We start from the raw sequence: 22,700 nt of genomic DNA, 5'->3' as shown, positions 1-22,700 counted from the left end.
GGGGACAGCGAGATGCCGGACCGGGGGGAAGGGAGCTTCGTCGAGGTTTTGCTCCGCGGCCTGGTGGCACGTGACTCTTAGTCAGGTATCCCGAATCCTGCGGCGACTCAACGTGGAGAGACAGTGTACTTCAACAAACGCGAATTCATGTGCTTCCTGAGTCTTGCACGTCTCTGTCTCACCTTTGCAATGGCTGGATCTCCCAGTTACAATTGATATCAGTTACGTCCCATCGCGTGACTTGGGCATCGGTGCCCTTGGAGCCGTGTCTCCTTGGAAGCTCCCGGGGGGGCGACTCATTTTGTTCACACTGATCTTACCCGTCTCACATCACCATGGCAGCGAAGCGCAAGGCCTCGGCGATGGGTGCGGCTGTGGATGAGGAACCGGCCGACCCATCGGACGAGCTCGCGTTCTACTGTCTAGGTGGTGGCAATGAAGTCGGGCGTTCATGTCACATCATCCAGTACAAGGGAAAGACAGTCATGGTACGTGTGATTCGGAGAGAGCGGTCCCAATATCAGAATAGACTAACTTGTGTTTTCTACAGCTCGATGCGGGAATGCACCCAGCAAAGGAGGGCTTCTCTGCGCTCCCGTTCTTCGACGAATTCGACCTGAGCACCGTGGACATTCTCTTGATCAGCCAGTACGTGGATCTCTCTGTTTTCGATCCCATGCGTGGTGCAAATTCCGGAGCAGAGAAGTGGCGACAAGGGCCGCTGTGCGCACTTGCCGATGGCAATGGTTCCTCGGCAGTCTCGCAATGCGAGCCCCATGAGCCCTGCTCCACTCTGCGTGTATATGAGAAGCACAATACAATCCAATGTCATGCTTTCTGTTATTGTACTGCTGTATCTCCGCAATGGCGTTCAGCTGTCCAGCTTTTAGTGGCAGATGTCTCGAGCAACCCTTTGGCTAATGGCTCGTTCTGTCCAGTTTCCACGTGGACCACTCATCCGCACTCCCCTATGTCCTCAGCAAAACCAACTTCAAGGGCCGTGTCTTTATGACGCATGCGACAAAGGCCATCTACAAATGGCTGATCCAGGACAACGTTCGGGTCAGCAACACTGCCTCCTCATCAGACCAGCGCACTACCTTGTACACCGAACGCGATCACCTCTCAACACTCCCGCTGATTGAAACAATCGATTTCAACACAACCCATACCATCAACAGCATTCGCATCACGCCCTTCCCGGCCGGTCATGTCCTGGGCGCTGCCATGTTTCTCGTGTCGATTGCCGGCCTAAATATCCTGTTCACCGGTGACTACTCCCGCGAGGAGGATCGGCACTTGATTCCCGCAGAGGTGCCCAGAGGGATTAAGATTGATGTTCTCATTACCGAGTCAACGTTCGGTATCTCATCCAACCCGCCTCGGCTGGAACGCGAGGCTGCGCTGATGAAGTCCATAACGGGCGTTTTGAACCGCGGAGGCCGGGTGCTGATGCCCGTGTTCGCTTTGGGCCGTGCTCAGGAGCTGCTCCTCATTCTGGACGAATACTGGGAGAGACACCCCGAGCTTCAGAAGATCCCTATCTACTACATCGGAAACATGGCACGTCGGTGCATGGTAGTGTACCAAACATACATTGGTGCTATGAACGACAACATCAAGCGGCTGTTCCGGCAGCGTATGGCCGAGGCCGAAGCCAGAGGCGACAAGAGCGTGAGTGCAGGGCCATGGGACTTTCGATTTGTCCGAAGTCTGCGGAGCCTGGAGCGATTTGACGATCTTGGCGGGTGTGTGATGCTGGCTTCACCGGGTATGTTGCAGACAGGCACGAGCCGTGAGCTACTCGAGAGGTGGGCACCAAGTGACCGCAATGGTGTGGTCATGACCGGTTACAGCGTTGAAGGGACTATGGCCAAGCAATTACTCAACGAACCCGAACAAATCCCGGCTGTGATGTCCAAAGGACCCGCCGGGCATGGGCGAGGTCGAGTTCCTGGGGGTAATGACGAGGAACAGAAGTTTATGATTCCGCGCCGATGCACCGTCGATGAGGTCAGCTTTGCGGCCCATGTTGACGGTGTGGAAAACCGTAACTTTATCGAAGAGGTCGCCGCGCCGGTTGTGGTAGGTGAATTATTGACGAGAACTTTCGAATTTTCACTGACCTGTTCTGCCAGATCCTCGTCCACGGTGAAAAACACCAGATGATGCGACTCAAGTCAAAGTTACTTAGCCTCAACGTCGACAAAACTGTTAAGGTCAAGGTATACACACCTGCCAACTGCGACGAAGTTCGCATTCCCTTCAGAAAAGACAAGATCGCCAAGGTCGTCGGCAAACTGGCGCAGGTGGCCCCTCCCTTGGAGCAGAACGACAGTCAATTGATGGCTGGAGTGCTGGTTCAGAACGGCTTCGACTTGTCACTGATGGCTCCAGACGATTTGCGGGAGTACGCCGGCCTGACCACGACAACCATTACATGCAAGCAGCACATCACCCTTAGCTCTGCCAGTATGGACCTGATTCGATGGGCTCTCGAGGGTACCTTTGGGGCGATTGAGGAGGTCGGCACCAACATCGAGTCGGAGCCAAGAGAAGAGCCCGGCAACGAGGCTGACGAGTCAAGCCTAAAGCAAGAGGCCGTTGACGGTGAAATCCCAATGGAGGGAACACAAACCTTCCTCGTCATGGGCTGTGTGGTTCTTCGTCATCATGCGCGCACGCGCGAGATCGAGTTGGAGTGGGAGGGGAACATGATGAATGACGGCATCGCCGATGCAGTGATGGCTGTTCTCTTCACTGTGGAAAGCAGCCCAGCCTCCGTGAAACGTATGCAAAGCCTACCCCCACCGATTGGTCATCGATTTCCAAGCTAATCACCTGTTTTAAGAATCCGCCAAACATAAACATCATCACCACGATGATGACATTCCCACTCCTCCCAATCCCCATTCCCAGCTTGAATCTGCAGAACGGCTTGAGCGTCTATTGATGATGCTCGAAGCACAATTTGGCTCTGAGATTGCGCCAATTGAGCGCCCGCGCGTCCCGGCGGACCTCGCAAACGGCACACACGAAAATGGAGGCGACCAGACGGAAGCGAATCTTGAACGCATTGCCGATATCGAGTCTGCGGAGCTTGATCGCCTTCAAGCCCTCGGCATTCCCGTCCCGGGGATTGAAATCAAGGTCGACAAGCATGTTGCCCGCGTGTGGCTCGAGAATCTGGAGGTTGAATGTGCCAATGCCGTTCTGCGGGATCGCATCCGGGTCGTTGTTGAGCGGGCTGTCGAGACGGTGTCCGGCTTGTGGGCCGCGAGCTCAATGCCCAAAGAGGCAGCACTTAACGGCTCAGCTCAAGAGCCGATGGAGATGGCGATACATGCTGCTGCGAAGAAGGCGGCCGCCATCGAGGCTTAGAGGTTGCTTGTCGGTTCGGTCATATGTGTACAATAGTGCGATAGTTGATGATTTCATTGGATTCCATTCTTATTTTCTTGCAATCCTCGTTGATTAGGACTGTCCTTGTAATCGCCTATGGGCTGAGTACGAGTAGAAACGTAGCCCTTAATTCTTCAGCCCGGCAAAAACATCCGCAAGAACCCTGGCGGTCCTATCGACAATTAGATCAATCTCCCCCGCAGACACATTATACGGCGGAGCTAGCACGATATGATCGCCACGAACGCCATCCACCGTGCCCACGCAGCCATAAAGCGAAATAGCGTGTTCCGGATGCAGTCCCTTCTCCTGAACTAAGAACGACAGATGGGTCTTCGGGTCAAATGGTTCTTTCGTTGCCTTGTCCTTGACCAACTCGATCTATACCAAGGAATAGTCAGCAATTTGATTCCAGAGCACAGTAGTGTGTTCAACTCACACCCCAAAACAATCCCTTCCCTCGGATATCTCCTACGTAAGGATGAGCCCCCAATCGTTGGCGTAATTGCTTTTCAAGGTACGCGCCCATCGCCCGTACATTCGCCAGCAGCGACTCTTCCTGGATTGTCTTTTGCACGGCCAGGGCCGCTGCACAGGATACTGGGTGGCCTTGGTAGGTTTGGCCGTGGCGAAACACGCCAGTGCCTTTGTCCATCGTCTGAACAATCGAGTCTCCAATCAACACACCGGACACTGGGGCGTACCCGCCACCCAGAGCTTTGCCAATCGTCTGGATATCTGGCACGATCCCTTCCTGTTCCCAGGCATGCAGGGTACCGCAACGACCCATGCCGCTCATGACCTCGTCGAGGATGAAAAGCGCATCGTATTTCTCACAGACGGCTTTCATGGCTGGGAAATAGCCTGAGACAGCAGGCACACAGCCGAGCGCCTGGAAAAATAGTGAGTTTCTGGTCATTTGTGAGTTCTCAGAGAAACCTAAAAATACATACCGCGCCAACTACTGGTTCAGCAATGAATGCACACACATTTTCAGGCCCAACGCGCTGAAACTCCGCGTCGAGCTCGGCCGCCAGACGGGCGACATAGTCTGCGTCAGACTCGTCGTCCCACTTGCCGCGGTATGCATAGCAAGGCGAGACATGGGAGGTATTCTTAGCCAGGAGAGGCTCAAAGGGCTGTCGTCGAAGGACATGTCCACCGGCAGCCAAGGCGCCGAGGGTGATACCATGATAGGAAGGCAGGCGGGCAATGAACCGGGTCCGTTGGGGTTGCGGAGTAGGCAGCTCAAGGAAATACTGACGAGCTAGCTTGAGCGCGGCCTCAACAGCCTCTGAGCCTATGTAGTGTGAGTGATTTCAAGATCTATGAGGAAGATAGGTGTGCTGCTGGGCCCAACTCACCTGAGCTGACTACATATAGTTTGGACATCTTGCCGCCTGTAGAATCCACCAAAAATTGGGCGAGATCTTCGGCAGCCTGGGTACCAAAGAAGGCCGAATGGCAATAGGATATCTGGTCGACTTGGTCCTTGATCGCTTGGTTGACTTGCTCATGGCTGTGTCCCAGGCAGGAGACGGCAGCACCACCTGTGGAATCGAGGAACTTGGTCCCGTCTTCCAGGAAGATGTAGCTACCTTTGCCGCCAATGGCCTTTTTGGGCACAAATCGTGTATCCCTATGGAGGATGGCGCTGGCTGGAGTTTCTAGATGAGATGAGTATGGGGGTCATGTCTGCAACCAGAGAGGCATTACAGATCAAGGCCAACTTACCGGTCTTTGTCATAATGGAAAGGGTAGCTCACTATTGTCTGGAAATAAATTGCAATGAGGGAGTTTCAAGGGACGAGCCCCCTCTTTTATACTTCCTTTTGGCCAAGCCCGAGGCTATTTCTGCGGGGCCAAGTGGGCTCGGTATGCCGAAGAAGCCGAGCATGTTATTGGCTGTAACCTTGGACTATCAGTCGATGTTGATTGCTGGCGGAGGCGATTCCGTGGTTGGGTGAGGATAGGCCTGTAGGAATTGGGGCGAGGAATTTATGTAGTGAACCACAAATGTCCAGAAGTTAGATGAGGGGGAGATAGGCACCTCGCGGTGTCTCTACACGATGACTAAAGGATTCAATATCCCAAGGTCTTTGGCGAAAGTGATGTGTGGAGTAAAACTTGACTCTCGGCGGTTAGTGTGATCAGAAAAGAACAATAATAACAATAATAAGCAATTTGCGTATATCTTTAACGATGTGCTTCCATTCTACCAGTAAATATTGCACCCCCCACTAGACCACAATGTGGCAACTGGCCAACTCCGCCCGCACAGACCCGACTCCCGCATTTTCACCACTCCCAACTCTGCCACCTCTCAACCCGCTTCGACCCCCGGCCCCATTTTCACTTTAATTATCTGTCGCCATGTCGCACCATGCACAAGTCGAGGAGGTCTCCGATTCGGACCCCGAGGAGATTGCCCCCGATGATTCTTTCGCACAAGACTCAATCATTGCTCCTGCAGCAGTACCGGCCTCTGGCCCCTCCAAACCCACACCATCACCAGCTTCCATGCCCACTCCCATGCCCGAGCCCCAGCGCGAGATCCCACGCCACTTCCAATGCCTGTACCCGGTTTACTTCGATAAGACCCGCTCACGTGCCGAGGGCCGCAAGGTGGGCTCAGAGCTGGCGGTCGAAAACCCGCTCGCTCGTGAGATCGCCGACGCTGTCCAGTTGCTCGGCTTCAAGGTGGGCTTGGAACCAGAGAAGCTCCATCCCAAGGATTGGGCGAATCCCGGGCGGGTGCGCGTGCTGCTGAAGAACGAAGATGGCAAATTGGTAAATCCGAAGATCAAGAACAGTGCGTGTCCATCCCCAGAAATCAGTTTGCAATGACCTGGTCTGGGCACATAGTTAACACGGTTTCCCCCCAGAACATCACCTTTACATCCTCGTTGCGCAATACTTGAAAGCCCACCCCACCACCGAGCAGTCCCCGTACCGCCTCCGTATCCGCGGTCTCCCCACCCCCGACAAGCTCCCCTCTGCCCCCCTGCTCCGCGCGGATGGAAGATTGGCACGATTCTGCCGATCCACTCGCCTGCCTACAGCGGTGGTGGAGTGACGGACAACCCGTTCAAAGAGGCTATGGCCGAGATGCAGGGCATGCCTGGAATGCCTTCGATCCCCGGTATGCCTGAAATGCCTGGGATGCCAGGTCTGTCGGGCGAACCTTCAGGGTCTGGAGCTGAGAAGAAAAAGAAAGACAAGAAGAAGGGCAAGGCATGAACTCGTTTTATGTCCCTCTTTCTCTTTTTCCGAATCTTCCACTTGCATAGGACGGCGATGGGCGTTTTATTTGCTTCGATTGCCATAGAGGATCTACATCTATTCGTCCTCTTTTGGATCAACAGCCTGGCCTCTGGAGGTCAATGATTACCTCCCAAAACAGGGGACAAAGCTTCCAAATCCCGCGTGGAACTAGCGCCGCTTTTTCCTTTTTCTCTGAACCAAACCTCAAACATCTTGTACCCCACCGCGCTGCATGTCTGTGCAACCCATGGCCTGGGTCGCAGCCCCTTGTATCACACTGCACCCTTTGGAAATGATATACCTCAATATATATATACCTCCGTATTGTCACACTATACGATGGTGTGCCGCCATAACTTGCCTTCTCACCATGATCCCAACACTGACAGCTGAGCAGACAGACGAGCTGTAAGTTGTCGAATAATCCGAAAGACCCTTACTGATATGAGGCCAGTCACAATTCGATCATTGTATATCTGGTCTCGGTCAATGCATCTCGGAGCGCCGCCCTCTTGCGACAGGAACTTGGCATTGACAGCAACGCCGACGATGCTGGCAAGAAGTATCATGGTCTATTAGAAAAGAAATGGGCGAGTGAAACGCGCCTGCAGAAGCGGGTATGACGCCAACTCCATGTTTTGCACCCGCAACCCGGGCTAACCAACGTCGAGATACTGGAGTTAGAGATCCAGCTCGCGCGCATTCAGCCTGACTTGAAACCTGTCAACCCGGTCAAGTCACCGCTGGTTAATATTAGATCAATTCCCATCAAATTGTGCGAGTCTGAGGCCAAGCCTGCCAGTCCCATTCCGCTGCGTTCGAATACCACTTGGCTACCGGGCTCGCACCCAAAACACACGCTGCAATCGCATCGAGGAGCGGTAACCTGCGTGTCATTTCACCCTTTTCATCATACGTTGGCGTCGGCATCAGAGGACTGCACTATCAACATTTGGGATTGGAAGCTAGGTAAGCTGGAGCGAACGCTTAAAGGACACCCGAAGCCCGTCCTGGGAGTAGATTACGGGGAACCTAATCGCCATACGTTGCTGGCGTCGTGCTCAAGCGACCTTACCATCAAACTGTGGGATGCTAGCAACAACTACACGATCATCCGGACACTTTCAGGTCATGAACACCTCGTCTCGGCGGTGCGGTTCGCGCCTCCGGGGAATCTATTGGTGTCAGCCAGCCGAGACGCGTCATTGCGGATATGGGATGCCTTGACCGGGGCTTGCGTGAAGGTCATTTCGACAAGTGCATGGGTCCGCGACGTATCACTGTCCGAGGATGGCGCCTGGCTCGTATCTGCTGGTCATGATCATGCCGCCATACTCTGGGACTTGTCTTCTGGAGATGTCCAGGCAAGTCTGCAAGGGCATGGAAGCTGCGTTGAGTGCTGTGCGGTTGCACCCCAGTCCAGTCATGTACACTTGGCTGCTCTAGACCCGTCGAGGTCACCATCGTCACAAAGTGCGGCGTTCATTGCTACGGGAGCTAGAGACAAGACCATCCGCATTTGGGACGACCAAGGCACTGTCGTCAAGATCTTGGAGGGTCATCATAGCTGGGTTCGGGGGCTTGTGTTCCATCCCGGGGGCAAGTATCTCATTAGCGTGGGTGACGACCGGACTATCCGGTGCTGGGACCTGTCGCAAGAAGCTCGCCTGGTTAAGACCATTGCTGGGGCACCAATTCACTTTGTCAGCTGCGTTGGGTTATTGCATCAAGGAACATCGCGGGTGCTTGCGACGGGGAGTAGCGGTTCTTGTGTGCGGATCTGGATGTAGACAGCTATCTATGTAGCAAGGATCTACCGAATGAAAGGACAATTGAGGGACAAGATGGTATTCTGCATCAAGTTCCCCACACCTTAGATCCACCACCGCGTCCATCTCAGCTGAAGATGACGCTTGATCGGCACTAGCTTAACTCAACAAGGCTTTGGGGCCCGCAGAAGATTGGAGACTCAGCTGGCGCCACTCACTACCACCTATCAATAGTGGTAGGATGTCTAGCCGTCCCCTCGAGTCGAACCTACAGCATTTTCAGCTGTTGGTCCTCTACACCGAAACGCAAATTCCCACCGACATACAAATTTGATGTCGTTTTTGATTTCTCTATTATTAAAGGACCAACAGCTGAAAATACTGGGGGTCCAACTCGAGGGGACGGCTTATTGGTGGTGATAGTTCCTGTCCTCACTTGACGTCACCCAAAGAGATCGAGGGGCTGGTGTGATCAACAATAGAGGGGCGATGGGGATGTATATATTAGGTCTGAGGTCCTGTCCCTGCTTGCTCTACCTTCTGAGCATCAAGGTTACTTTCTTGAATTAAATCCACAAAAATGGCTGAAAGACAGGTGGGTTAAAGTCAATATTCTTTCACTCCTCGTGCCACAGCCCAGCTCACACTATATCGCCTATTTAGATGATCTCCTACCACTATGACGACCTGGACTCCTTTGAAGAACATGAGGAAGTGGTGCAAAAGTAAGTTAACTAGCATTCCATCTAATTATGTATTTATAACCCAGCTAATTGTGATGTGTTAGGATCATAGAGGAGGATACTGGAGAGGAAGCATGGTACCAAACTCGAAGCTTTCCACCTATTGGCATCCCGCCGTAAGAAAAACCAGTTATTTCGAAGAGGGTGGGCAAGCAAGCTAATCAATGAATCTTTATGGGTGGATAAGGCCCTTGACTACAGAGGCTATCACGAAACTCAAAGACCTGCGTGGCATTTCTATCCGGGTTGCGGAAGAGGACGAATAAGTCAGCAAAATGCACAGGCAAAGATGAGATGAGATGTTTGATCGATCAAGCTTGACAGCTGTGCAATTTGACGGTAATAATGATATGATCCCTAGATGATGATTGAAAAGGTGAATTATTGTATGTAGAAATCCCCAGGGCCAGTAGCAATAGTCTATTGCATGGTTTAGCTCGTACAGTATCTGCTTCTAACCAATCCCTTCCGTATGGCCTCAAAGTAACATAAAAAAATTGTCTCGCTCTTCATCCCATCTTCATCAAGCTCCTTCACGGGTCCCTGGCGAGCCACCATTCCGATACTGCCAGAGACGGCTGACATTTTTGATCCGTAGTGTTTGGGAAGATCCGTTGGGCTCGGGGCTTTGACGGCCAAGCACACCCGAGGTAGAGGGTTTACCATCGGCTCGCTTGCCTTGAGCACCATCTTGTTCCCTCATGGTTTTGTTCGGCTGCGTCGCAATGGTAGTTTCCATGAACGGATTCGAGTCCAGGACCTTTTGGTCAGGGCCCAAGGTGAACATATTATCGAGGTAATGTTGGTTCATCATATGGCCCGAGTCCGAACGAATGAATACTTGGCCCATGTACCGATTGGGAACATCGATGAAATGGAGGAGTCCCCAGCGAGCTACAAAGTCCCCGTCATTGGCATAATGCTCGATATGCCGGATGGTGTTGGACATGGCCCCTGAGGGATCGGTGGTGGGGGATTCGCTGGGCTTGGGGCAGCTCGTCCATGGGTTATTGAAATGGTTGGCGGCAGCTGCGAAAGTGTATACTTCAAGCGAGCGTAAGAGATCCCGCGGGAGCTCATCCAGCAGCCAGTCGATGATCAGACCTCCCTCTATGGCGCCTTGGCTATGGAGGAGGAGAACAACTTTGTCGCAGTTGGGGTTGAGCAGGGCCTTTTTGAGCAGCTCATAGGTACTGCGCACATCGTCTGTGGCGTAGGAGAGATCGCGCTGGATCAAGCACTCAAGGAGGTCGAAGATAATACCGGAGCTAAATCTCAATCAGTACGGTTATCGTGATAAAGAAAGGACAGAGAGAACATGCGTGCGGTTATGGACCCCGGTCACCTTCCGACCAAAAGTGTACGACAGTTGGTTAATGTTCTGCTGAAGCCAGCGTCGACTATAGCTGAAAGTCAGCTGAGGTACCACTCTTCTACTCGGTTGGCAGCGCCCACCCCACCGCGACTCCATTGATAAAGAACCAGCACTCTCGTTCGTGGCCGGGTGTCTCGGTCACCGGCACCTGCGAGGTGATGATTCGCCGGCGCCCATTCAGCAGGATGCAGATCAAATAATTCACACTGAAGAACCCCGCAACGTAGGTGAGGATCCACAAGGCCGGCATCATCAGAAGCAGGACTATAGGCAGGGAGACAAGAAAGGCAAGCTGATACACGACAAGGAACCCATGAAGCGCTACGGTGGCTCCATTAGGAAGCGACACAAAGAGCTCGTCCAACGGGCTGGTGCGACCGAGGCGAAGTGGTAGGAAGATGCCCGGTAATGTCCAGATGTTCTGTAGGATCAGACGGATGTCACTCCACAGCAGTCGCACTGGGGATGCCGTGTAGGGCACTGCGGTGACTGCAGCTTGGGTGAGATATTCCATGGCGTCACTATTGTAGTCAACGATCTGGAAAGATTAGAGGGGGAGATGACTGGAGATCAAAGGTTCAGCCTTGGGGAAAGCGAAGGTCTGAATGACGACAGACATGACATCGAGTCATGTGTCTGGTCAGCTGGGCCCCGTGGGTGATCAAGTCCTGAGAACAACTCAGAAGTATTTGTGTTATTAATAGCAGGACTGAGGATAGGTCTGTATCTAAATATATAGAGTGAAGATGCTACATTCTGTAGAGCTATGCCGTATACTTTGTAGTTGAGATGATGTTTTTTGGTTCTCACTTTTATACTATCGGGCGTTTTTATAATCAAGTATCTTCATGATCTTATTTAATAGAAGATTATTCTATAGATAGCATTTGGAAAGCCTTATTAAGGAATTAGGGGTATGATGGGACTTGTGGTCACCGATCTATACAGTGAAGATCAGCGAAGCCGGTATAAACAAATGTAGACCTCCCGGATCCCAAACTCGACATGGTCAACGTCACCGGAGTCGCCAAGCTGGAGTAGGCCTCAGACCTATACCGAATGCAATAAGAATCCACAGGCAAAGAAAGGCCGGTGTTCGGGTTGTCGATGCAGTCGGCCATATTCAAATCGGCGGAGTGCACGGCTTCGACAATGCACAAGCAGGGATATCAGGGGATGAGCACGTTGCCTCTGTAGAATGACAAATGGAAGTGCAAACCGGAGGAGACTGCCAGTGGCAGCTTGTTGGAGATAGATGATTTCCTTATGACGCAATTCTGTATTTGGTAGGGTAGACCCGGCCAACTCGACTCTACAAAGCCGAAGAAAGCAATGGAAAAAGAAAATCGCGAGAACAAAGAAATATCATAAAAGAAAGGGAGTATTCGAGAAAAACCAAGTAAAGGTCAAGTCAAAGGGGCTTGTAATAAAGAGCGATGAGACAGATAAAAGGCCATGAATGTTAGGGCTTTGTCCGTGAAACGGTCAACAACAACAATGAAATGAAGAAACAATTCTTTGTATGTCCTTTGGTAAACAAGATGTTGACGACTCATGCCGACAGAACAAAGACGGAAAGGATTCGAGGCTGGGCTGTGGGATGGGATATAAGTATGTCGTTCTGTTCCCAGCACTCTCAACTGCCATCGACGAATTCATTCTCCATCTATTTGAGAATACCACCAGTAGTTCAATCCAACTATTGGCAGACTGTCAATCAGTTAAATAAACACATTCCCGATCATCACCAAATCAACTGTCGGGCGACTGACTGCCCATGAGTCATGGAAGACCATGGCGGACCACCAGGAACGGTTTCCCCCAGAAGAATCACCCTGGAGGCCAGTAGATCTCGGTCAGCCGTTGGCGGATACCCGCGGTTCGTGACTGAGCTGGCCCGGGCCGAAGTGAAAATGCTAACCGAGATCCTGCACCTAGACAACACAGCCGACATTCCACCACCGCATGAGCAGCGCATTCGAGAGCTGATCCAGAATCTGCCCAAGCGCCTGCGTCGTGAATGGCCTTTCCCTCGGGCATGGCCTCACCCCAAGTCCACCACACACCTGTGCGAGCTACACCGGCCGCTGAACCAGTTTATCGTGGCCGATCTGCTGTTGCTCATCCAGGAAGAGATCACCACTCATTTTCGCAAATTCGACGCCGCTCCGCACCTCATCAGCCCTATCGAGGCGGATATACTGGCCAGTTTGCGGGCTTTGAAAGGGTTGTGGACTAAACCCCAGATGAATCACCCGGTTGCTCCCAATGCATGGCCTTTCCAGATCAATGGATGCGCGGCCTGTATCCTGGCGCGCATCACCGCTGACAAGAACGCTGTGCGCAACTTGCGGGTGATGTTGCAGAGCCGGACTCGAACTAGCAGGAGACATCACCCGCGCAGACTCATGGCATTCATCGACGAATTCATCAATTGCTTTGGCGTTGACGCCGATGAACTATACAGTACCGCTAGCCAGCTGGCATACGGCATGAAGGACGCCCGGAAGGCTTGCACCAAAGTTTGGTACGAAGACCCCAAGCATGAGCGTAAAAGTCATCGAAAACATGACCACAGGGCTTCCAGGACATCGGATGCGAATCAGCGTCAAGACCAGGCCTCAGACAACTCGCATGCTCACAAAACAGAAGGCGCATCTCGCCCCAAACTAACCGAGCTGTCGAAAGAAGGTATCCGGGACATGGTCGCCAAGATCCGAGTGTATCGACCAACATCAACCGACGTACTTGAGCATCCCCCGACACCGACGTCGGGACTTCGCCGGGATCGCCGTCTCTCGAGCTCGAGCAGTCGTCACCGGAAAAACAGCTACACCTCGAGGTATACGGATGACGATCGTTATCGGAGATCGAGAGCTCCGAGCCCCGAACTGAGATGTTTCACTCCCCAAAGTATCCCCGAGCGGCCTGCGAACCCGGAACCGCCCAACACTATCCCAAGCCCAGACCTGAAGCCATCCGGGCCCAGCCCCGAGAGTGCCCGAAATAGCGCGACAAAAGCGGGCCTCAACGGCCAGATTAATGATGTGATGGCAATGTACCAGAGGATCGGGAAAGGAAGCCCATATTCAAGTGACACATTTGTGAGGCAGCCCTCGTCTGTCCACCAACACCGGATGACCCAAGACAGGATCAGGGGGTATCACCAGTTTGTCTCGTCACCTCTGTCGCCTGAGTTGCAGGAATGCGAGGACCCAAGTCTGAAGGAAATGGAGGCGGCGGAAATCCTGTTGGAGTACGCACTCTCGAGCTCCGGAGAGTCGAACAGTGAATGGACCGACGAGGAGTGTGAGGACTGGGCTTTCGAGGGACCAGTCCGCAAAGACCCGTCTCCTGCGGTGACCACCTGGAGTCTGGTCTGTGACCATGGAAATGTCATTTGAAGAGCTTTGTTTTGTTTTGCATTGCGTTGCTAATTGAATGCGATATAGAATGCAATAGAATAGACAGACAAGAAAATATTTGAGCTTTGGCTGACTTTCGCAAAAAAACCGCTTAGGGCCGAGAAAAACTGCGTAGACAGACAAATAAACATTATCGACAGCAAGTCGTAGCGAAAGACCATGTACAAAGCATTGAATGGCACATTCTGAAATTATTAATACACTGGAATCCATGATTCCATATACATGCAACAAAGAGTCCCCCAGACCCGGAGATGACCAGCAGCTCCGAGTCTGATGGGAGAATGCAAAGGAAATTCACTCATGCTTTCGAATTCGGATCATCGCACATTCAGTTGTGGAGGACGCTGCCTGGTACACCGTGACTCGGACCCTTGAGGTTTTCGACATGGGTCACAGTCTTGCGGCGCAGACGAGTGCGAGTCGCCGGCCCCTCGGGCGAGACAATCACTCGCTCTTGCTCCCGCTCTTCGCTGACGTTCACCGCTGGAGTAGTCTTTGCGGCCTTAGTCGCGTCTATGTCCACTTGCTTCTGGGCCGTTTCCCGGGTTCGTTCGTAGCGCAGCTTCACATCACCCTTCCACTGGGTGCCAAGCAGACGATCCCAGAAAATGAAGAACGGCTGGGAGAAATTGGTCTTGATGCCCCAGCTTTGGTGATGAATATCGTGATAGGCGGCGTTGTTGGAAGTGAAGTGCTGCAAAGGATCCCAGGGGAAGGCATAGCCACAGTGGTCATCGACGGTTTTGATGGTCGAGAAGGTGAAAAACCACATTGCTTGGCGGTTAGTCATGCCCGAAACAAGGAACCCAACGCCTGTGCCGGCCGTGTCGAGCAGAAACCCTTCCACGGGGTGGTTGTACAGAGCGCCAAAGGCATAAGGAACGTAGAGACGGTGGTGGCGGGAATGAAAGGTCACTGATTTGGTTAGAACAACTGCCATCCTATCTGCTAGTGGGTATTTTGCCGAACTCACCATAAAGCCACCGGTTCAGATGCATGGCACGGTGCAAGAAGTACTGCCAGGTATCCACAATAGACACTGCCAGCATAAATTGCAGAGCCGGGATAAAGTACCAGTAGATGAAGCCAGCTACCGCAAGCTCCCAGCTTGCAAAAGCGGGCGCCACAACCTCCGCGCCGGTTTCAAGAATGAGTGACTGCGTCACATCCGGGTATGAACCACCTGCCAAAGCGCCCGCCAGCATCGCGTGGCCGCTCTGTGAGGCCGACTTAGCCAACCCCGTTGCATCTAGCCCGACAAGAGCCAGAAGTGGCGGAACAGCCTTTTGGAGGATGCGCAGTCGCTGGGCCCACACGGCCACCTGGTATTCTTCCCCCTCCAACCATTTCTTCGGGGTCGAAGTATGCCATACCCATTCCGGCCACGGTTTGAACCACCTGTTGAAGAATGACATCGCGCACAACCTCCCACCGGGTTACCCGGTTTCGCTTCAATACCTCCGCGGGCGTGTGCAGACGATACTGGACAAAATACTCGTTGACATCCAAATAGTGGTATACCATAGATAGGGCCCAGTAGGCGATGATCGGCAACAGGAGCGAAACAACGTTGTCGGGGATAGGAGGGAACAGAGGCTCCCGCACGCTCAAGGTGTAGCTTGGTAGAGGCGGGAGATCGAACGCGACGGATGCGTTTACGGCCATGGTGAAGTAGTATTTAGGTGATGGTTCAATCTGGGGGTTGTGGGGTGGCAACCCGAGGAACGCAGTTGATTCGAAGTCGAGAAATGAGAAGGAAAAGGCGAGGATGAATGATCGTACGAGAAAATTCAAAGTGAATTGAATCGGGATTAAGAGGGAAAAGAGAGTGGATGTTCGTCAGCAACCCACCACAAGAGTCGGAAGCCGACGGGTACAGCAGGCGCGATCAGGGGAAGTCGATGCGGAGACGTAAAAGTGACAATTTAAGACAAAATGAGACAGTAGTACGAATACAATAAGAATAGTCAAAGGAGAGAACAGGGTCGATGCGACTTGGGGAAAGAAGAGAAGACGATAAAAGATAAACGCGGGTTTCCATCAGGAGGTGAGTGGCGCCAGCCCGGAAAGGGCCTGACAGAGACCGGATACGGTAAGATTGGGGATGATGCAGCCAAAGGATATAGATTACAGTATGGTACAGTATACACGTGATTTATATGCTGAGTCAGCTGGAATTAGACTGTTCAATTTATAAAGCATCAAACACGTTATCGATAATTATCATTGATAGAAGGGCATTGGAGACAGAAAGCTGCCATCTGGGATCGCAATGCTGCATGTTAACACTCTTATAGAGAAATCCCCAGGAGAGGTACCCCCGGTGTACTCCGTACCGCCCTGATGCGGGCCCATCCGCCGAGGCCCCGACTCCCCGGTACCCATTGGGTACCTCCGGCCAGAAGCAAACAAGCCAAAAACCCCCACCATCGGCCGTCCGCCACTAAAAAAAAACTTGTTCCCCTCTTTATTTTTCTTTCTTTTCTTCTCTCCAGCCCCAATTCTCTTCTTTGATTCCATTTTTCATTCTTTTGATTTTTTTTTGTGAGACGCCGCGTCTTCTACCGTCACCATGATTATCTACGAGGTATGTGTCGCATCGTACATATATTGTTGTTTGGAGGTGCCCCCTCGTTGGGTCCTCAATCGCAACAGCGGTGTCCCTTTTTCATTCAAGAGTACTTGGACACTTACATGCTTCTTCCTAGGACGTTATTTCCGGAGATGAGATGCTCTCGGACACCTTCAAGATCCAGCCCGCCAAGGACTGCCCGATCCTGTGGGAGGTCGACTGCCGCAAGTACCTCAAGAAGACCAACGAGGACTTCGAGCTGGAGGGTGCCAACCCCTCCGCTGAGGGTGGTGATGATGATGGCGGTGAGGGCGAGGCCATCATGGTCCACGATATCGAGGACCAGTTCCGTTTGACCTGGCTCAAGCCTGAGGAGGGTCTCAAGCCCTCCAAGGACGCCTTCAAGGCTCACCTGAAGGGTATGTCCTCCACACCCCTCGACTATATTCTCCAAATAGCTAACCTCTTTTGTCTCTTCATAGCCTACGTCAAGAAGGTCCTCAAGAAGCTCGAGGAGAAGGGTGACGCTGACGCCATCGCCGAGTTCAAGGCCAACGCCGCCGGTGCCATCAAGAAGATCTCGGCCAACTACGACAACTACGACGTTCTCATGGGCTCATCCATGGACGGTGACGCCATGTATGTTATGAGTGATAACATTGAAATTGTTCGGACCACAAACTGACTATCTTTTTAGGCACATGCTCATTGACTTCCGCGAGGACGGTGTCACCCCCTTCGCTACCCTCTGGAAGCACGGTCTCAAGGAGAACAAGGTCTAAACACCTTGCTTTGCTTTTGACCCAGGCGACCGTAAAAGTGTACCCGATTTGAAGAAAAGAAGCTATGAAGGAACAAAATGCGAGTTTTTTTTTGCATCCATGTCCGGTCCAGACGGCGGGCATTGCTTCGTCCTCCCGCCGGGACCGTGTCTGTTCGATCTACGCTGTCAGTCACATCTTCGTATCCTAATTGATCGATCCATCTGATCGGTAAGAGTCACGCCTCATGAATCTATTCTCCGTTACGTCTCCAATTCTTTTCTTTTCCACATAGGCCATCCGTAGTTTTGGTGTTGCCACAGAAAGAACGTAGCTAGACCTACAAAAGAGATTTTTAAGGTCGACACTTTGAATGGAAGCATTAAAAACAGTAAATAGAATTGACTCAAGTCGAAAAAGAAGCACTTGTAATTCTATATAAAATCCAACACAACCAAGCTTAATGCATAGGTACAAATTACTCATGACTCTAATCCGGCCCTGGGGTATATGGCGTATATACTATCAAAATCAAAATCATTAATATCCCGTCCATGCGTTCGAAGAGGGTCCCTGGGTTCTGGGGTCTGTCCAGTCCATCCAGGGGGAAATTGGCATCGCCCGGCGATGCAAGAATCTCATTGCCATTGACACCAATCATTGCATCGTTGGCAGCGGTGGTCCCGAGATTGGCAAAGTCCAATCCCGAGACAGGGTCCAATTCCATAAGTTCATCTGCAACAGGTAGGTGCTGTCCAAACACCGCGTCCCATTGGTCCCAATCGAAGTTGAGATTGGGGTCGACCATGGACGGTGGAGTGGGAACGCCCATGGGCGGAGGGTTGGGAGAGAGAGGGTCCATGAATGGCAGGTGTATCGAGGCAAGTCCATGCAAGGGCTGTCGAGATGGCGGCATGGATGCTGCAGAGGTGGAGGGAGGAGATTGGTTGGATGGGGCCACTCTCATGGATGCCACATCAGAGGAAGATGATGTGCCCGGAGATTCAGTCAGTGTGGTGTTGGCTGGCAGGCTAACGGCGGAAGTCGAGGTATAACGAAGGAGAGGATGGATGGATGGAGAGTTTCGATCCGGTGGTGGCAGGTGTGAGTGTCGCAACGGACTAGGTCCAATGGAGGCTGAGGACACCCCCGAGAGAGCATGGGATCGCGTAAGGTTGTAAAACGTCTTGCTGAATTCTCCAACCTCACGGTTCGGGGCCGCGCGCTGACCCAAGTCCTTTGGAGAGGCTGCCGGTGATTCAGGCCCAGGACTCGAGTACGACAAACCATATGGGTCGCCAGCAGGCGAAGCAATACCCGCCTGGATCTGATCCTGCTCTGTCCAGAGCATCTGTGGATTCAAACCAGCTTTCTGCCAGGCTTTGTGGCGCAGGCGGCGGATCATATCCCAGGCTTCGCGACCTCCATCCTTGAGTGGCCGTTGTGTGGAGACCCCATCCTCGCCTCCTACAACACCTCCATCTGGCCCAGACAGCGCCAGGATTCGGTCAATGAAGGCGCGTGACTTGAATGCCTCAGGGCTATACGGTCGCTCATACAAATCAATGAGCATGATCCTATGCTTGATTAGTTTGTTTTCAGGAAAAGAGAAAAGAGAAAAAGAGAAAAAGCAAAAAAATAGACGAAACATACATAGTCGCATGCATGGGTTGATGATTTCTGGGAAGAGAGATTAGCTGATACTTCAACTTGGTGAGGTAGATGGGAAGCGCCTACCCTGGCCAGCTCCAGTGAAACGGTTGAAAATCAGGATCCGTGGCGAGTTGGATGAATTTCTCCATGAAGCCGTGGCAACGTCGAAGCGCGCTGCAACTGTCAGAATCATTATCATCCCACAAGTTAAGGAGGATTCCTACCTTTGCCGAGCTGCTGGCCAAATCCGACTTTTAGCATTTTTGAGAAAGGGTTGGTACGCCACACAGAACGCCTAAGTATTCAAGTTAATGAGAAAATATCATGGTCTCTTGCTTGCAGGTGTGGCGTACCTTGTCAATATACAACGACAAAATGATTCTTGCCCATTTATGGAAGCAAACGAGGACTGCAGAGTGATACTGCTCCACGCAACCAGTCGGACCTTCGTCCGGAAGTTCTGGTTCGGTGGTAGTACCTTCAACAGGGGACTTGGACTTGGAAAGCGCACGATCCGACGGATGGCTGAGAGTTGTGTCTTCCGGGATCCTATTGGTAATAGAATTGAGCTTCAGCTGAAGATCGAGAAGAATGGAGCGAAGCTCCTCCATATCTAATCGAGTCAGAGGCTTGGTGCCCAGCTGAATTTTCAGAATGCGGCGAACAGCACCTGGTCATAATCTTTAGCCAACCTAGGAATCAAGAATCTGAACCACGAATACTCACGGGCCATGATGTATTTGCCCCTTGCCGTCAGATAATAGACATTCACCTTGGATGGCCCACCACAAACTGTCGGGCCATCGGGGTTGTCTGGAGGTAGTCGGTTGGAAGCCACCAGACGCTCATAGTGCTCAGCCGCCGGACTCCCCAGCAATGTGTCTTTCACTTCGCTCGTCTCGCGCACATCCCAATAGTTCTCATCACTGACCAGTGGGGGAAGCCCACTCGACATGGCAACGACACCATCCATATGCATAATATGCCACCACAGCCGGCGGCGATACTCCGCCTCGCATGGCTCGATGCCAAACTTGGCGGGATCTCGATGTAGGCCCATTGTTTGGGCCACCCTCATTGCGAGACTGACAAACACACTGCTGGTCAGAGGCTCTTCTTCCTTAGCTCGGATGGTCTGTACAAGGAGATAGGCCGCCAAGCCCTGCAGCGAGGGGCTGCGAGGGAATGAAATTCTGGTCAACCAGCGCGTTACCTCCTCGCTATACATAGTCGATATTGAAGAGCGAGACGGCACATTGAATTCGGCTTTGATGGTTCGGATCGAGATTGTCACTGAACCGCCATACCACATGGCATACAAGAGAGGAATGAACGAGGGGTTTGGAAAAGGTTCTCCAGAGTAGCTGCTGTAGTCATACCAGTCCCAGAAAGCGTTATAGAGTTTCAATATGCTTGGTGGGTGAATCACAGGGCTTATAGCGTGTATACCGGACATGAACCCCTTGTAGAGAATATGGCTCTGGCGTCTCGTCGGAACATGCTCGAGCATTTCTGGTTCCACAACCTTTGTATTAGCCGATGGGGAGTCCCCCGAGGGAAAAATAATGGATTGCTCAAAGGATGTTCCCCGTGACCCAGATGTGGTTGAATGTGTGGAGCTAGCTGTCGACTCTCTCCATGGCCTCTGGTTATTGAAAACTGGTTCTGCTGTGTCGTCATTAGTGTTGCTAGGAGCAGATGGATCATGCGACCGGGTCTGATCTCTAAGCAACTGGTTCAGATCATTGATCTGTGACATACGAATGAGCAAATAAACACTTCGACAGTCTGAAGAAATCCAATCAAATACCTCGTGAGAGATATAGGCCCAGTATGTTGTTCCAACATATCTAGCCTCGCTTTAGTATCCCTGTCGTTTCTCTAGGTAGCGGGTCCCCATACCTTGACCTGCCGCCATCTTCCAAGCTGAGATGCCCCAAATTCAGACTCCCCACTGGATCGATCAAATCCGTAGCTTGCCCTGCCGGGATGGGAAATTCATCGCCACTTGGCTCTGCGGTCACGCGACGCGGACTGGCCGAGCGCGAAGATGGCGAGTTCCCGTTCGGACCACTGTTTTGATGCTGCTCCTCCGCGAGAGTCGATTCTGCTTTTACGCTGGGAGTCTTCGTCTGTGTTTCAGTGGTTTGAATGGCCTGGTTGGTTCCTCCAAGTTGCTCGATCATCGACATGAGCTTGTCCAGTCGGGTTTCTATAGCACGAGGGTCCGATCTCGGATCAGCGGACGATCCTGCTTGTCGCAACTGTCCATAGATCGATTGTATTTCATCCACATCCTCCTCGAGCGTCTTGGGTGTCTCTCTCCTGCGCTTAACGCCTTGTCCGCCAGATACATCTTGCGTGCTGTCATCCCTCAGCGACGAGGGATCGTAAATGCATTCAGTGCCATTCTTCACGCAATTACCGCAAACTGGATGCACCTAAAGTCGAGCGAATGTTAGCAGGAAGCAATGCGCCGGGGTAGTCCTGTATGCGACAGGGATTACCTTGTCGCATTTGACCTTGCGACGGCGACATGTATGGCAACTGTAGCTCGCGCGATTCCGAGTAATTTGGCGACCCCCGCTAACGGTCCTTTCGACGAGTGCGGGCGGGAGGTACCTGAGGAGAGCCCTACAAAGCTAAGATCGGTCGGACTCGGGTCCATCTCTAGCAAGACTGCAAGATAGAACTGCCGCTGAGGCAAAGATGAAGTGTGTCGCAAAAAAAAAAGAGGGACTTGGAGATTGCCGCCTGCGGGGAAGATCTGACGTGCCCGCTGTCGGCCAATCGCCGCCGCCGCATTGGTGGCGGGTGCCTGCGTGATCAGGCACGAGACGATCTACGTGATTTTCGATAATCATTGTTAAGCATTAGAAGGCTCGAGTCATTGGTTAAACGAGTGTCGATCTTGCAGTCCTAATAGGAGACCTGCTTTCTGAACCTTTATCCTACTCAGCAGACTAGGGACTAAAAAATCTTCCAAAGACAGGGGTACTTATACTCGTCGGAATGTTTCTGAGATTTTGAAAATTCTGTAAAACGGGCATTGTATTAATTTCATCGTTCAAGTTCTACAGTCTAGTAAACCTTCTTACAGTTTAATTTATCGCATTTCTTGTGAGAAATTTGACGATGCTTTTCCAGATGTTCATCGAGGAAACTGGAGTATAGGGCGATCACCACCCGAGTGTTGGATATGAAGTAAGTATATACTTGCTGTGGAAAATTACATCGAAGGGCAATCGAAATATTCTAGCCCAAAATGATCGCAGCCAGGCTGCCGAATACTTTTCTCAGCGCCACATCTACATGAATCCACGCGGTTGGCGGGGCTAGTCTCGAGGAACATACGCGTCCACTACAAGCGCTTCACCTACACCTATCTCATCTGCCGAGCCACATCCCAGGCAAAACTACTCGTCCTCTGTGGTGAGGGAAAGTCAGCCCAGGCTTGGCCTCAAGGTGTTTCAAGCCCGCACGCGTATTCTGTCTCTTGACTTGTCTGCTTGTCTGTGTTGGCACCAAGCTAATCTAGGCTTGCCGTGCCTTTGGCAGTTTTTGTTGCGAAGAGACACTTCAGTCTTTCATGCGTTTCCGTTGACTCCGTAAGCGCCACGCTATATGATGGGGCTTTATACGGTTTTCTTTGGGACCAAGGGGGCTCTGGTCTCACTTTAGAAAATGGCGGTCGAAAGGTCTATGAATACTTCATATCCGCGATCGTTCCAGT

At 52.1% G+C, this 22,700-nt stretch overlaps 9 protein-coding genes across 9 annotated transcripts; 5 read left to right on the top strand and 4 right to left on the bottom strand.

Annotated features, from left to right (window-relative positions):
• Positions 1-335: 335 nt before the first annotated feature.
• On the top strand, positions 336-3,381 carry ysh1 (cleavage polyadenylation factor subunit YSH1; the record flags this gene model as incomplete). Its single annotated transcript, XM_056650643.1, has 5 exons — positions 336-488; positions 551-648; positions 939-2,085; positions 2,139-2,790; positions 2,852-3,381. 5 exons carry the CDS (start codon positions 336-338, stop codon positions 3,379-3,381), a joined length of 2,580 nt encoding a protein of 859 aa, XP_056515493.1.
• Positions 3,382-3,528: 147 nt separating this feature from the next.
• NUU61_000058 (aminotransferase, class III) lies at positions 3,529-5,149 on the bottom strand (the record flags this gene model as incomplete). The annotated part of the gene is made up of 5 exons (XM_056650642.1): positions 3,529-3,783; positions 3,842-4,294; positions 4,356-4,702; positions 4,767-5,069; positions 5,137-5,149. The coding sequence occupies 5 exons, from the start codon at positions 5,147-5,149 to the stop codon at positions 3,529-3,531; spliced, it is 1,371 nt and encodes a 456-aa protein (XP_056515492.1).
• A 626-nt stretch (positions 5,150-5,775) lies between these two features.
• NUU61_000057 (RNA-binding signal recognition particle subunit SEC65) lies at positions 5,776-6,642 on the top strand (the record flags this gene model as incomplete). The annotated part of the gene is made up of 2 exons (XM_056650641.1): positions 5,776-6,220; positions 6,344-6,642. The coding sequence occupies 2 exons, from the start codon at positions 5,776-5,778 to the stop codon at positions 6,640-6,642; spliced, it is 744 nt and encodes a 247-aa protein (XP_056515491.1).
• A 394-nt stretch (positions 6,643-7,036) lies between these two features.
• On the top strand, positions 7,037-8,456 carry NUU61_000056 (WD40 repeat domain-containing protein; the record flags this gene model as incomplete). The annotated part of the gene is made up of 3 exons (XM_056650640.1): positions 7,037-7,074; positions 7,121-7,283; positions 7,338-8,456. 3 exons carry the CDS (start codon positions 7,037-7,039, stop codon positions 8,454-8,456), a joined length of 1,320 nt encoding a protein of 439 aa, XP_056515490.1.
• Positions 8,457-9,701: 1,245 nt separating this feature from the next.
• Positions 9,702-11,067, bottom strand: NUU61_000055 (uncharacterized protein; the record flags this gene model as incomplete). Its single annotated transcript, XM_056650639.1, has 3 exons — positions 9,702-10,446; positions 10,501-10,578; positions 10,634-11,067. The coding sequence occupies 3 exons, from the start codon at positions 11,065-11,067 to the stop codon at positions 9,702-9,704; spliced, it is 1,257 nt and encodes a 418-aa protein (XP_056515489.1).
• A 1,270-nt stretch (positions 11,068-12,337) lies between these two features.
• Positions 12,338-13,957, top strand: NUU61_000054 (uncharacterized protein; the record flags this gene model as incomplete). Its single annotated transcript, XM_056650638.1, has 1 exon — positions 12,338-13,957. The coding sequence occupies one exon, from the start codon at positions 12,338-12,340 to the stop codon at positions 13,955-13,957; it is 1,620 nt and encodes a 539-aa protein (XP_056515488.1).
• A 352-nt stretch (positions 13,958-14,309) lies between these two features.
• sur2 (sphingosine hydroxylase) lies at positions 14,310-15,646 on the bottom strand (the record flags this gene model as incomplete). The annotated part of the gene is made up of 3 exons (XM_056650637.1): positions 14,310-14,896; positions 14,955-15,285; positions 15,326-15,646. The coding sequence occupies 3 exons, from the start codon at positions 15,644-15,646 to the stop codon at positions 14,310-14,312; spliced, it is 1,239 nt and encodes a 412-aa protein (XP_056515487.1).
• Positions 15,647-16,553: 907 nt separating this feature from the next.
• Positions 16,554-17,335, top strand: NUU61_000052 (translationally-controlled tumor protein; the record flags this gene model as incomplete). The annotated part of the gene is made up of 4 exons (XM_056650636.1): positions 16,554-16,568; positions 16,690-16,972; positions 17,036-17,192; positions 17,251-17,335. 4 exons carry the CDS (start codon positions 16,554-16,556, stop codon positions 17,333-17,335), a joined length of 540 nt encoding a protein of 179 aa, XP_056515486.1.
• Positions 17,336-17,804: 469 nt separating this feature from the next.
• Positions 17,805-21,505, bottom strand: NUU61_000051 (putative C6 transcription factor; the record flags this gene model as incomplete). The annotated part of the gene is made up of 9 exons (XM_056650635.1): positions 17,805-18,891; positions 18,968-18,994; positions 19,052-19,141; positions 19,192-19,262; positions 19,321-19,637; positions 19,694-20,717; positions 20,778-20,817; positions 20,870-21,398; positions 21,475-21,505. The coding sequence occupies 9 exons, from the start codon at positions 21,503-21,505 to the stop codon at positions 17,805-17,807; spliced, it is 3,216 nt and encodes a 1,071-aa protein (XP_056515485.1).
• Positions 21,506-22,700: the final 1,195 nt, after the last annotated feature.

The sequence above is a fragment of the Penicillium alfredii genome (genome assembly GCF_028826965.1).
Source record: "Penicillium alfredii strain IBT 34128 chromosome Unknown utg000001l_segment0_segment0, whole genome shotgun sequence".
Taxonomy (NCBI): Eukaryota; Fungi; Ascomycota; class Eurotiomycetes; order Eurotiales; family Aspergillaceae; genus Penicillium; species Penicillium alfredii.
This window is presented reverse-complemented; position numbering and strand designations above follow the sequence as displayed.